This window comes from Vombatus ursinus, unplaced genomic scaffold (assembly GCF_900497805.2).
Source record: "Vombatus ursinus unplaced genomic scaffold, bare-nosed wombat genome assembly UNPS02014812.1, whole genome shotgun sequence".
Lineage (NCBI taxonomy): Eukaryota > Metazoa > Chordata > Mammalia > Diprotodontia > Vombatidae > Vombatus > Vombatus ursinus.
In genome coordinates this window covers 79,818,817-79,832,144 of record NW_020954590.1, presented here as the reverse complement: position 1 = coordinate 79,832,144, position 13,328 = coordinate 79,818,817, and the positions used below count along the sequence as shown (strand labels likewise).

The window sequence follows — 13,328 nt, the reverse complement described above, 5'->3', positions numbered from 1 at the left end:
GTGTGTGTGTGTGTGTGTGTGTGTGTGTGTGTGTGTGTGTGTGTTTCTGTGGTGAGAGAAACCTATGCAGATTTTGCTTTTTTTGCTTATTTTAGGGATCAGTGTTGTCATTCTTGGGAAGAGTAACAGGAAACATGAGAGGGATCATTTTACAAGATGATGCCCTTTTTGTGAGTACCACGTTAGTCTCTTGGCTGTTGCTGGGTAATCACATGCGTTTCTCTGATCAAGAGAGGCCAACAAAGCTGCATTATGTTTGTGAAAGAAAAGAATAATTATACAAGTTTTCAGAATACAGTGTGACATCTGTGCTCAATGCAGAGTTCTTAAAAGCTTTTACCTATTCCTTTTTCTCTTTTTCTCCCTAGGTACTATTAAGTGGCTTTTTGGCTTGAAGAGATTAAGTATTAGAATTTCACTTCCCGTAATATAAGGAATTTCTCTTCTCTGTGATGAGATGTATAAATGGTACTCATTGATGTAAATATTAGCAAATTTAATTTTAAAATATCTTAAAAGATCAAATAAAAATAGTTTTTTAAGAATGTATTCAAGAAAGTATTTTTTAAATTTAGGTAATTAGTTTTTGTTAATCATAAAAAGATTCTGTCTTTAGATGTACTGTTGTCTCCAGGTGTAACAGAAAAGATTAGATCATAAATGCTCTTTCTGCTGGGAAGTTTTGATTTCACTTGGAATTTGATTACTTCGTATTAGGAAAGGGCATGGCTAGAAGTTATGTATTCCTTCTTCAGTAGCTGATATTCAGTGTCAAAGAAGTGAATATTAAAATTTGCCCTGTAGTACTTTAAAATTATTTACTATAATTTTTAATGATCTGACTTGTTATTTTGATGGTTCTCTTACTACTTTGAAAATAATAATAGCACATTTATGTTGCACTTCATAGTTTATAAAACTTTTTTGGTAATGCAGATCATTCCTTCCATTGTTGCCACAATAGAAATAGTAAAACATTCATATGATATTTTAACATTTGAAAATACTTTCCTTACAATAACCATGTGAGTGTAATCCAAATACTATTTCCACTTTATAGGTGCAGAGACTGAGGCTTAGAGAGGTTAAGCGATTTGCCCAAGGTCACACAGTGTTAGAGCCAGGGCTGCCCCAGTGTTTCTTCTTATACAATTGATGTAACTCATTGTATGTCTATAATACCAGATCTTAATATCATTTAAAAAATTTTAGTTACTGTTATTTAAATATGAAATAATTTTTGGTAACATGCTACTTAGGTTCACTATGTGTCTTTTTATTATTCTTTGGGTTAGTTACAATGTTGGTTGTCTGGAGATCCTGCATGCTATGATTGCCAACCACATACAGTTTGCAGGAGAAGATTGGTCTTAGATGGGCTTTTGGGTCAATGAGCACTTTGAAGTATTTACATGTAATCTATGGTTTCCCAAATGGGTTAGAGCCTGATTACTCAATTCTGTACCAAGCTTATTGTTGATTTTCATTGCCCATCTGAGAAATACTTGTTGGTGGACTAACTCTGCTGAGTACCTATCCAATTCCATGTTATAATCCAGACAATATGTGATTTTTTAAAAAATCTACTCTATTTTTCCATTATGGACAGTTAGCCTAACCTCTGTAGTCCTTCTGTGAAGGTTATGTAATGTTCTGAGGCTCAGTGTAATTGAGGGTCATTTGCAAATAGGAATGTGAGGAGAGCCTTACCATCAGGGAAGCATGACATTTTCCATGACATTGATAAATTCTTTAGGAGAATGTTTGTCTCCCTGTTTTACACTTCCCTACCCTATTCTTCACCTGGATCACTGAACAAAGTTATCTTCATCATCACGTCCGTTATAGTTTTATGTACTCATGTGGCCATTTACCAAAGTTAGACCTTTTTCACGTCTTTCCTGGACTATTTCAGTAACATCCTAATTGGTCTCTCTTCCCATGATCTCTTCCTGTTCCAATGCATCATCCACATAGCTGCCAAATTGATATTCCTACAGCACAAGGAACTCACCTGCTAAGAAAGCTTCATTGGCTCCCTGTTGCTACCAGGAAAATGGAAACTCGCTTTGGCATTTAAAGCCTTTTGCCATCTGGCTCCAGCTTCTTTCCAGACTGATTTCACATTACTCCCCCTTATGCACACTACTTTCCATTCAAACGGGCCTACTTGCTGCTTCCCATACATTCTCCATGGATCTTTTCTCTATCTCCTGTTTCTGTGCCTTTGCACAGGCCTCCCATGCCTGGAGTATGCTCCCTTACTTCCCCTCCTATAGTCCCAGCACCATCCAGATTTAGTTCAAGTACCCCTTGAATTTGCTTCCAGTAGTTAGATCTTCCCTCCTGCCCCCAATTAGTTCCTATTTGCTTAGTGTGTATTTGCTTAGTGCTTATTTACCTGTGTACATGTTTCTCCTGAGTAGGATTTAAGCTCCTTGAGGGCAGGGACTGTGTTTTTGTTTTTATACTCTGGCACCTAGCACAATACCTAGACCCTGGTAGTGGCTATATACTTATTGAATTGAGTTCAATAGCCAGTATAGTTTTTCCTTAGTTCCACCACCAATTTAGATGTGAGAATAGCTTGGCTACCTTTGTGCATTTCTCCTAACATACCATCACAGTGTCCACATGATTTGTTATACATACCCCATATGTATAAAATACATTTGTAGTCAAGCTACAAATATTTTAACTAGTCGTTCTCATATATATGTGCAGTTCTGGGGCAGTGGTTGAGTTCCAGCAATGCTTTTACAGTTGTAATAACTTAAAGAAATTACATCACCTCTCTGAGGCAGTGAGATGGTGCAGTGGATAGAGTTGGGCCTGGAGTCAACAAGACCTGAGTTCAGTGTGGGTTCAGATACTTACTAGCTAGGAAACCTTTGACAAGTTACTTAACCTTGGTTTCCTCAACTATAAAATGGATATAATAAGTGGACCTGCCTTGAAGAGTTATGAGGCTCAAATGAGATTTAGTACAATGCCTGCACACAGGTACTGTATGTATAAATGCTTATCCCCTTCTCCACCTTTGAGCCAGCTGGGTTTCCTCATTTGTACATAGGAATAATAGCATTGACATTTTTTACCTCACATGGTTGTTATGAGGATGTGAATGAAGCACTATGTAAACCTTAAAGTGCTAAATAAATGCCAGCTGGTTTGGAAAGCTGAGAGAGCCCTACTCTGGCATTTTGTTTCTTATAAGATTAAGTTTATGCGTCTGCCTTGAGAGCTATTGCCACCCCTTATCAGAAATTCCTAATGATCTTCAAGTTTTTTAATATTACCCAAGGCCTTCTGACAGGCAGCACTGAAATGCTGACTTAATAAATGCAGCCTTGTGTTTATGATTCAGAACCCAGATTCAGCCTAAAGAAGCTCATAACAGCCATAGCTTGCAGATGTGATAATACACATGAGGCCTTTTGAATTTCACCCAAAGTGTCATCTGGCCAAGAATGTAGGACCCTGAACTGCCCCTGAGGGTCCCAGCTATAGGAATCATGCCTCATGTACATGGACTCTAATTCTCACTGATGTTTCTAGTTGGAAATTTTTGATTTTGCATATGTATTGCAGTTTTTAAAAGTATTTACAAAATCAAATGGCAAAGAAGGGAAAATTGGTATAGGAAATATCAGGCTTAGGAAGAAAACATTGTTAACATGGGAAGGACAAGTTGTTCAAGCTCATTCCCCTTCCCATCTCCCTACCTTAAATCTGTATTCCCTCCCCCCTTAGGCAGTTGAGGTTAAGTGACTTGCCCAGGGTCACACAGCTAGTAAGTGTCTGAGGTCAAGATTTGAATTCAGGTCCTCTGACTCTAGGGCTGGTGCTCTATCCACTGTGCCACCTAGCTGCCCCATCCCTACCTTAAATCTGAAATCACCCCAGAAGAGTTGATATTTGAGGTGAAGAGTTCTCCACTATTTTGTTGTTAGAGGATTGGTGAACTGAAGAATTTTTTTAAAAAGTAGTATTTAGGGTTTTGTGTGTAGTGAGGTATTAGTCTTTTTAAAAAAAAAATTGTGAAATTAAGCAGCAAAGTGGCATAGTGAAAAGAATGTTGGAGTTGGATTTAGAAAGACCTGAGTTCAAATCTTGCCTCAGATAGTTCTTTACCACCTAACCCAGGGCAAGTCACTTAAATAATAATGACAATAGCTAATATTCGGATAGTACTTCCTTAGCCTCAGTTTCCTACAAAATGGGGATAATAATAGTTTTTACCTTACTGGCTTGTCCAGTGATAATACATGTATGGCACTTAGCAAATCTTTGGCTATATGTATGCCAACTATTATAAATTTAAGGGGATACTTAGGTAAACCAAAGCCTGAATGAGCCATGGTTGGATGTAGTTCTCAGTGTGAGCATCTCCCTGAGGATGCGGTTTAATCTGGTGAAGCCTTGAGATCAAATTCTGAGTTTAAGAGAAGTCAGGACATGGTTCCAGAATAAATTCAGTGTCTTACTTCAACTTTCTATTAAATTTTCGTGGAATTATTTAGGGAAAAGTATAAATATAGGCCTCTATAGCCTGATCAAAATGGAAAAAATTAAGCCATTGTAGATAATATATTGATATAGTGCAGAGATGCATACAGTAGAGTTAGAATTGCATTGTTGTCTGTCTCCCTTATCACATTCCTGTGGCCTGGGAATGATAAGTCTACTGGTTCTAGCTCTTACATGAAGGTACATGGGTACCTTTGTTTTTGTTTACAAAAGACTAAATTTTAGGAAAAACTTCCTGTGTTTTATCTTGCTTTGTACATGATAAATGTACCAATCTGCTTTTATTTTCCTCATTCTGTATAAAGTAAAAACTTATCCATATCCCATTTCCCCCCTTCTCTTTCCATACATATTAGCACAGGGAAATAGAGGCATCCATTCAGGATTTTTTTTCCTTAAATTTTTTTTCTTTAATGTTGGGTTTTTTCAAGATAGTAAAATTGCAACTATTCAAAGTTATATTAATAGCGTGTTTGATAAAATTTAAATGACAAGGTTCTCTGTCTCTCTCTCTCTCTCTCTGTTTCATTTCTTTTTAACAATGCCATACTCAAATATTATGATTTTAGAAAAGGTGGAAACAAAGAATTACATTTATGTAGTGCTTTAAGGCTTTCCTGCCACCCCAGCCCTCCCCTTAGGACAGCTAATGTACATAGTATTTTCCTTTATTTTACAGATGAAGAACCTGGGGAGGGAAACTTTTTTTTATATGTGCAGAAGGAAGCACAGACAAGCAAGACAGTCTTGAAAGTAAGGTGGAATAATTATATTTTTTGAAGATTCACAGTTGCATATACGTTCCTCTTTCTGTGTTCTGCTGAGTGTGTGAAACACTCTTTTTTTGGCGTTTAAGTTGAGAATAAAAAATAATAAGGGAGATGCTAATGAGGGACCTTGACTGGTGACCAGCTCTTTTCACCATGGAAAAATTGTAAACTCTCACAAAAGTTTAAATAATAGAGACTTGGTAATACAGTAAAAGTGTATAATATATAACTGTACCAGGTTGGGGGAATGGAAGGGAGGGAGAAAAATTTGGAACTCAAAATCTTATAAAAATTAATGTTGAAAACTGTCTTTACATGGAAGTGGAAAAAACAAAATACTATTTACATTAGAAAAAAAAAGTATGCAACTGCTTTGTGACTTACCTGTGGGAAAGAGCATTGGATATAGAAAACCTAGATTTGTTCCAGTTTTGCCACTTGATAGTTATGTGACTTGTTAACTTTCTTAACCACTCTGAGCCTCAGTTTCCTCATCTGTAAAGTGGACATAAGACTGTACTATCTACCTCAAAGTCACTTCTAAGGATCAAATGAAATAATGTATGGAAAATGCTATGGAAAAACAAAATGATATGTAAATGTAAGCTGTTATTATCCTTGTACCATCATGTGTCTGATTATTTGGTTGTTGCCTTGAAGTTAATGTAGTCATATTCCAAGCTAAAACATCGGTGATTCTAAATTATGTATGAGGCACCTGCATATTAGAGCATTTTATATGGTGAATCATTTGTTTTATAAGGATTTCTCAGTCTTATAAGTACTTGTTCAGAACATGAGTTTGTGTGTAATAGCCTTGGTTGTATTCATGTGGATATTTCTGTCATCTACATGTTGGTTTAACTTTTGATCTCTACATTCAGTATTCATTCACTCATTCAAGAGATATTTCCTGGGCACTGACTTTGTGTAAGATGTTACATTAAACATTGAAAGGTATGCAAAGAAGACTAAAATAAAACATGGCTCCTGTCCTAATATAGTTGGGTAAGGGGCATAAAAATACATAAATAATTATAGCACAAGGAAATGTGTGATGTTAGTAAGAAGGATATAATAACTAAGTGGGAAGGTGGTGGTACAAAAACTGGTAAATCAAGAAGAGAAACATTTTAATTGGGAAGTGAGGAGTTCATTTTGAAACTTGTTAACTGCGATTGTGGTAAAAGTGCATGATAGGTAGAAATGTGAGCCTGGAGCTCATGGAAGAGAATGGGACTAGACTTACATCTTTTCCTTTCGATTGTTCAAGTCGCTCATATTCCCAGCCTCAGTGTTATCTTTTTAGATAGCAGGGGAAGAGGCTGCAAGAGATATTTCAGAGGTAGAATTGGTAAGGCTTGGTAGCCAACTTATTCAGTGTGGGAAGAGAAATCAAAGATAGCACTATGAGGTTTTGAAATAATTGTTTGAAACTTGACTGCATCTTGTTTGGAGTTGGAAGTTTGATTAAAAATTACTTTTTTCTTTCTTTTTTTTTTCTCTTAGAGGTAAGCTCTATAACAATTTTATTAAATTATTGCAGCATCACAGATTTTCAGTCTAGTCAAAGCCACAGTCCTCTCTGGAATAGGGCTCACCTTAATATGGAAGAAAAGCTTCCACAAATAGACTTATGGAAGCTTCTTCTGGGTCAAATAGCATGATGGGAGACAGGGTAGGGGGCAGCCTTCCCATACTCTGCCCCATGGCAAGTTGTCAGGAGGAGGAGGGCTGATGGGAATGTTTACTATAATGTAGGGTCCAGTACAGAGCAACAGGGAGTCTTGACCACAAGATTTTCTAGCTTCTTCCAACTCTAGTAGTACAATCAAGGACCATTATTGTTATACAATCTGCTCCTGGGGTAGCTTTCTTCTCAGGAAGGGAGGTCCAGGCCCAAAGGGAAGACAAGAATAGTTTATAAAACCTGTGGCCTTGAGGACCCATAGAGTCCAATTATCCACCAGAATAAGTTTTCTAGCTTCTTCCAACTCTAGTAGTACCAGCAAGGATCAGGATTCCCATAGTCTTAATGGAGGAAGAGCTAGGAATCTTCGTATAAGGAGAGGTCTTGCCTGGCCACTGACAGCTTGCTGTTGCGTTAGTTAAGTCAAAGCTGTCTCCTTTGACAGCTTTTCCTATAGATGACCTTCAAAATCTGGCACCTTCTAAAGTGACAGGGGTCATGGAATTGACATAAAAATGGTTCCATTCTCCATTGCTCAGTGGAGTCAGACTTTCTCACATGATGGAAGGGTTGAGAAGGGACTTTCATGATGAGAAACTTGAAACACATTTCCAGTTTGTAGATTCTGCTGATGCCTCAATAGTCTTGGGCCTCAAAGTTGTTAACAGCTACAGTTGCCTGCAGAAGATGATCACAGTCACCATGAAGATTTCCTCTGTTGACTTGGCAGGCTGCTCAGTCAGAACTAGTCAAATGAACTGGCCATAGGTGGCTTCTGCTTAGCCTGTTAGTCTGCAGGACCCACATACCAGGCAGGTCACGGAGGCCCTGTGAGGTAGGGGCTGGGGCCTTGAAGGACCCACCCACAGTGGGGGGAGGGAGGGAATCAGGCCCCGAAGGTCCAAGGACTGTGGGCCTAGGCGGGCCAGGCCCCAGCCTGGGAGGGCTCAAGGATGCATCTGTCTCCTGCGGTGCCTCAAAAGCTTATCAAAAGTCACTTTTTTTATAAGTGGTAACTTGCTTCCTAGATGTACTGGTAAGTGAATGAACCATACTACTGTTATTAGCAGGCTCTTAAAATGTTTCCTTTATCTTGAAAGTTGTCTGTCTTTCAGTTGAGCAGTTTACATTTCAAAATAGCAGTTTAATCTAGCAAACATTTATTGAATGGTTACTTTGTGCAAGTCACTGAGCTAGGTGCTGGGAATAGTAGCAAAATAAAAATGTCCCTGTCCTTAAGTAAATTCCATTGTATTGGGCAGAATGGGAAGAGATATAACATGTATAGAACTTAATATGATCATAGGTAGGCTGATCAGGGAAGGCTGGAGGAAGTAGCACCAGAGCTGAACCTTGAAAGAAGAGAAAGATTCGGAAAGGTGAAGATGAGGAGAGAGTACATTCCAGGTGTAAGGAATACTCTAATTATAATAACTGAAGTTTACTGCATCATTTCGTTTGAACTTCTTGAAAGACTAGGATGGAGGTACTAGAGGCATTATCTTTCCCATTTTATAAAGTCTTGAGAAACTCAGACTTAGAGACATTAAATGATTTGTTCATGATCTCACACCTAATAAGTGTGTACAAATATATAGAGGTGGAAGATAATCATGTTGATTTCAAGACTAGACAATCCAGTTTGGCTATAATGTACAGGATGGGATGGGGGCAGAAATAAGAACTAAACGATAGTTTGGAGTAAGATTGTAGAGGATCTTAAACTTCAGTTTCAGGAGTTTATGCTTTATTCTCGAGGCAATAGGGAGCCACTCATGGTTTTTGGAGATGTAATAGAGAATAGAGAGAGTCTGTACTTGGCAGACCAGGCATTAGTATGCTCATTACAGCAATCCAGGGAAGTGGTAATAAAAGGTAGACTAGGGTGGTGGCAGTGTAAATGGAGTGAAAGGGACAGTCAGGAGATTCTGTGGAGGTAGAATCAGAAGATTTGGCAGCTGATTGGAGATGTGGTAGTTAAAGGAGGGGGAAGTGTCAATGATTGATTGAAATGAATTCTTAATAGACTGGGAAAATATTGATTACTTTAAAATAGGAAGGGAAGGATTAAGGAGGAGAAGATAAATTTGGTAGGGAGTAAAGGATAAAGGAAAATGACAGTGGTGATATCTTTGACAGAAATAGGGAGGTTTGGAAGAGAGAAAGGTTGAGGAGAAAATATGAGTTCTGCTTTAGACACATTGAATTTGCTATGTCTGCTCAACATCCAGTATAAAGTATCCTATAGGCAATTGATGATGTGTGACTAAAGCTCAGGGAAAAGACTGGGGCTAGTTATAAAGATCTTGAGAGAGAGGTTTAGAAGAAGAGTAAAGGGCCTGATACAAATACATAGGAAATACCCATTGTTAGGGGGCTTGACATGGATGATGAACCACGGAGGAGACTGAGAAGAAGCAGTCAGACAGGTAGAAGGCTAATTAAGAAAGAGCAGTGTCATGAAATCCCAGAGAGGAGAAAGTATCTAGGAGAAAGGCTAGTTGACATGTCAGGTGTCAAGAGGAACAGACATGATTAGGACTGAGAAAAGACCATTGGATTTGTCAGTTGAGAGGTCATTGGTAATTTTGGAGAGGATATTTTCAATTGAGTGAAGTCTAGATGGTGAAGAATGAGGAGTCAATGAGAAGAGAGGAAGTGCAGGCAGTGAGTGTATTTTTCAGGGATTTTGGCTGAGAAAAGGAAGAGAGACAATAAATAGCTTAAGGGGAAGGTTCAGTGTATTCAAGGTTTTGTAAGAGTGGGGAAATGTAGATATTTTTAAAGGAAGTAAGGAAGGAACCAGTTGATAAGAAGAGATTGGAGGTGAGGAGGAGGAAATGAAGATGAAATCTTCTGGAGAAGACAGGAGTAGGTGAGATCTAGTGTTTGTGTAGAGGGGTTTTGTCTAAGTACACAACAGGAGGAAAGAGTGGGAAATAACTTCAAGGAGTTTTGAGATAAAGAGGTCTTGTATAGTGGTCTCAGTTTTCTCAATAACTAAGAGACAAGGTCCTCACAAAGAGGGGGTTTAAGGAGGTGTTGCAGGTTTGAGTAAGGCGGATGTTTGGAATAGTTTCTGAGGGAACTGCATTGGTAGAAGTTCCTTACCCAGAGTTCCCTACACCAATGACATCACATGTCTAGTCCCTTTACTTAAGATTGGAGTAATTATGCACAGGTATTAATTTTAATAATAATGCCTTACATTTACATACTGTTTTAAAGGATACAGAGTGCTTCATATACATTATCTTATTCAAGCTTCACAGCTCCAATTTAAGTAGGTATTACAGGTATTATTATCCATCCCTTTTATAGATAAGGAAACTGAGGCTCTGAGAGACTTGCCTATGTTCACACAGCTGTTAATTGTCAGAGATGAATATGGTATCAGGTCTTCCTTACTCCAAATCTAACACTGTAGCTACCATATCCTGCTGCTTAAATTTTAACTCATTGAAGTTGACTTTTAATAAAAAATACAGAATAGTGAATAACCTAGGTCTTTTTTAAAAATATGATTTTGAAACAAATTGCATGTTTATGATCAATACAAGGATTTCCTAAACCCAGCTAATGGAATACCCATTCTTAGCAGTATCCAAATTCTGGTACAACAGAGTTTAGACATTCTGGATGCTAGTGTTTACTCATTATGCCACATAAAAACTGATAACAAAATTTGCATTGTACAGGTACACAGATTACATGCTAGAAAAAGCAGGTTTAGAATTTAAAATTTGCTGCAAGATCTGCATGTGCTGTGGCAACCCTTGAAAGCTTACAGTCAGTATATTGTTGTATACTTAGATTGGGAGGAGGAAGGGAATTGGGGATACGGTGGAGGTGACCTTGTTCTGATTGGGTGTGGATAAGTTGTATTGGGATCCTACCAGTTGGTAGGTACAGCCTTCTTGGTATGCCTTAATGAAAAGGAAGCTAGTCTGGGAGATACCCCTGAATTACATAGTCAAGTTATAGTTGATTTAAATGTGATTCCAAAAAATTCTGGTGAGAAAGATCTGAGCATTACTTATATATCTAAATTTTGTAGCTCCCTAGAAACTATCCCTATGCTCTGAAGAGAATTGGTAATAAATGATTGTTTGTGTATTGTATTCCTTTTCTTTATTGTAACCATTTTCCCCAGGCCTGTACTTCTGTATTTGATTTTTTTTAACCCAAGTGCAAAGGCATGAAAGAAGTAATGAACATGAGAGTTTCCAGGGGTCAGTGAAAGAACCAATGAAATCACCAGCCTCTCTGGAATAGATTATACATGTTGTAGTTAAGAAGAGAAGTCAAGAAAACGTTGGGCTTTTGGGAGAGAGTCTAAGTTTTGTCCTCAACCTCTTCCTGCCTTTGATAGGGCAAATTTTATTCTTTTGGATTTGTTTTACAGTGTCTTGATTTCTCATAAAGTCACTAACTTCCAATTGTTCTATTCTAATTTTTAAGGAAATATTTTCTTCGGTAATCTTTTGGACTTCCTTTTCCATTTGGCCAATTTTGCGTTTTAGGGCATTCTTCTCCTCATTGGCTTTTTGGACCTCTTTTGCCATTTGGGTTAGGCTATTTTTTAAGGTGTTATTTTCGTCAGTATTTTTTTGGGTCTCCTTTAGCAAGCTGTTGACTTGTTTTTCATGATTTTCTTGCATCACTCTCATTTCTCTTCCCAGTTTTCCCTCTACTTTTCCTGCTTGCTTCTCAAAATCCCTTTTGAGTTCTTCCAAGGCCTGGGACTGATTCACATTTTTCTTGGAGGCTTTGGATGTAGGAGCTTTGGCTTCGTTGTCTTCTTCTGGTTGTATGTTTTGATCTTCTTTGTCACCAAAGTACGATAAAATAGTCTGACTCTTTGTGTTGCTTACTCGTGATCCCAGCCAATTACTTGAGTTTTAAACTCTTTGTTAAGGTAAGAGTCTGCTTCCAGTGTGGAGAATGTACTATCCCAAGCTTCGGGGTTTTGTACACCTGTTTTCAGAGCTACTTCTAGGGACTTGTAAATTTTCAGTTCTTCCAAGGTGGTATGATAAGGGGCGTGGGGTTTCCTCTCTTCCACTGCAACAAGCTCCACCAGGCCAGTGCTTCTCCTCACCCCAGGACTGCCCCTCAAAACTGTGACCCAGATCTAAGCACAGGCAAAGCAAGAGATTCCTGCCTCAGCACTGGCAAAGAGATCCCTGCAATCCCCCTTTGATCAGCTACTCAATTCCCCCTCAGTCTGTGGGCTGGAAGCTCAAGAGGCAGCCATAGGCCCGGGCCGAGCTTGGGACTCGTGGCCGAAACCTAGCTTCTAACTCTCACCGCAGTCACAGACTTTTCCCACTGACCTTCTAAGTTGTCTTTGGCGTTTCTGGGTTGAGAAGTCTGGAAACTGCCACAGCTGCCTGCAGTTCAGTCTTCTGAGGCCTGCTACAGGGTCGCTGTGGCCTGCGTGCCCACGCCAAACTGCGCTCCTCTCCTGGCCTGGCGCGATATGCCTTTCTGATCAACCGTCCAGGTTGTCTTGGGCTGGAAATTTGTTCCACTCTGTCTTTTTGTGCATTCTGCTGCTTTAGAATTTTAGAGCCATTTTTTATAGGTATTTGGAGGGGTTTGGTGGAGAGCTCAAGCAAGTCACTGCTTTCACTCTGCCATCTTGGCTCCACCCCTGATAGGGCAAATTTTAAAGGTCAAATGTATTATATAATGTTTTCCTCTGAATATTTTAGTAATCTGGAGGTTTTTTTTTCATTGTCTATATTGTTATGTAGAAAACTGTTATTTTAAAATTTTGTCATCTTGACAAACTTGAAACTTATCCTTATCTTGATATTAATGTTTATTACTTTTAGAAATGATAGCTACAGCCAAGTCCTGATTAATGCAAGCAATGAAGCCCCTTAAGTGGTTGCATATATTCATATTCACACTATTCAGAGTCATAATGTAAGATAAGGCAATTGTTTCCAACCCAATGGAAAAAATGCAGTGCAGATTTGAAGAATGCAAACATTTCAGGGGATTCATTATTCACACTAATTGGATCCCAGTTTTCCTTCTTCTTTTTAAAGCCCCAAGCTTTTTCTACCATTTGACCTTCTTTCTTTCTTTTTAAATTTTAGATTTTCCTTATTGCTGCTTAACTTGGAGGAGTATTACTTTGAACAGCACACAGCTAATCATATTATCTGCGAGGGCCGCCAAAATGAAAGGTAGGAGAATAGTTTTAAACGGAAATGTGCTTAACAAATGTTTCCAGCTTGACAGATGATTTAGTGAAAATAAAGTTTGTCCTTAGCTCAATTCAAAGTTGTGGTGCCTTGAAGTTTTTTTTCTTCCCTCTTATTTAG

The 13,328-nt window shown here is 38.4% G+C and overlaps 1 protein-coding gene across 4 annotated transcripts in view; it reads left to right on the top strand.

The window, feature by feature from the left end:
- The window catches only part of LOC114054070 (protein FAN), a 66,574-nt gene that overhangs the window by 3,891 nt on the left and 49,355 nt on the right, over positions 1-13,328 (top strand). For all 4 annotated transcript variants that reach the window (XM_027877155.1, XM_027877153.1, XM_027877154.1 and 1 more), the window contains exon 2: positions 13,101-13,190. In XM_027877155.1, the coding sequence (XP_027732956.1) occupies positions 13,101-13,190 (90 nt within the window). The remainder of the gene's footprint in view (positions 1-13,100; positions 13,191-13,328) is intronic.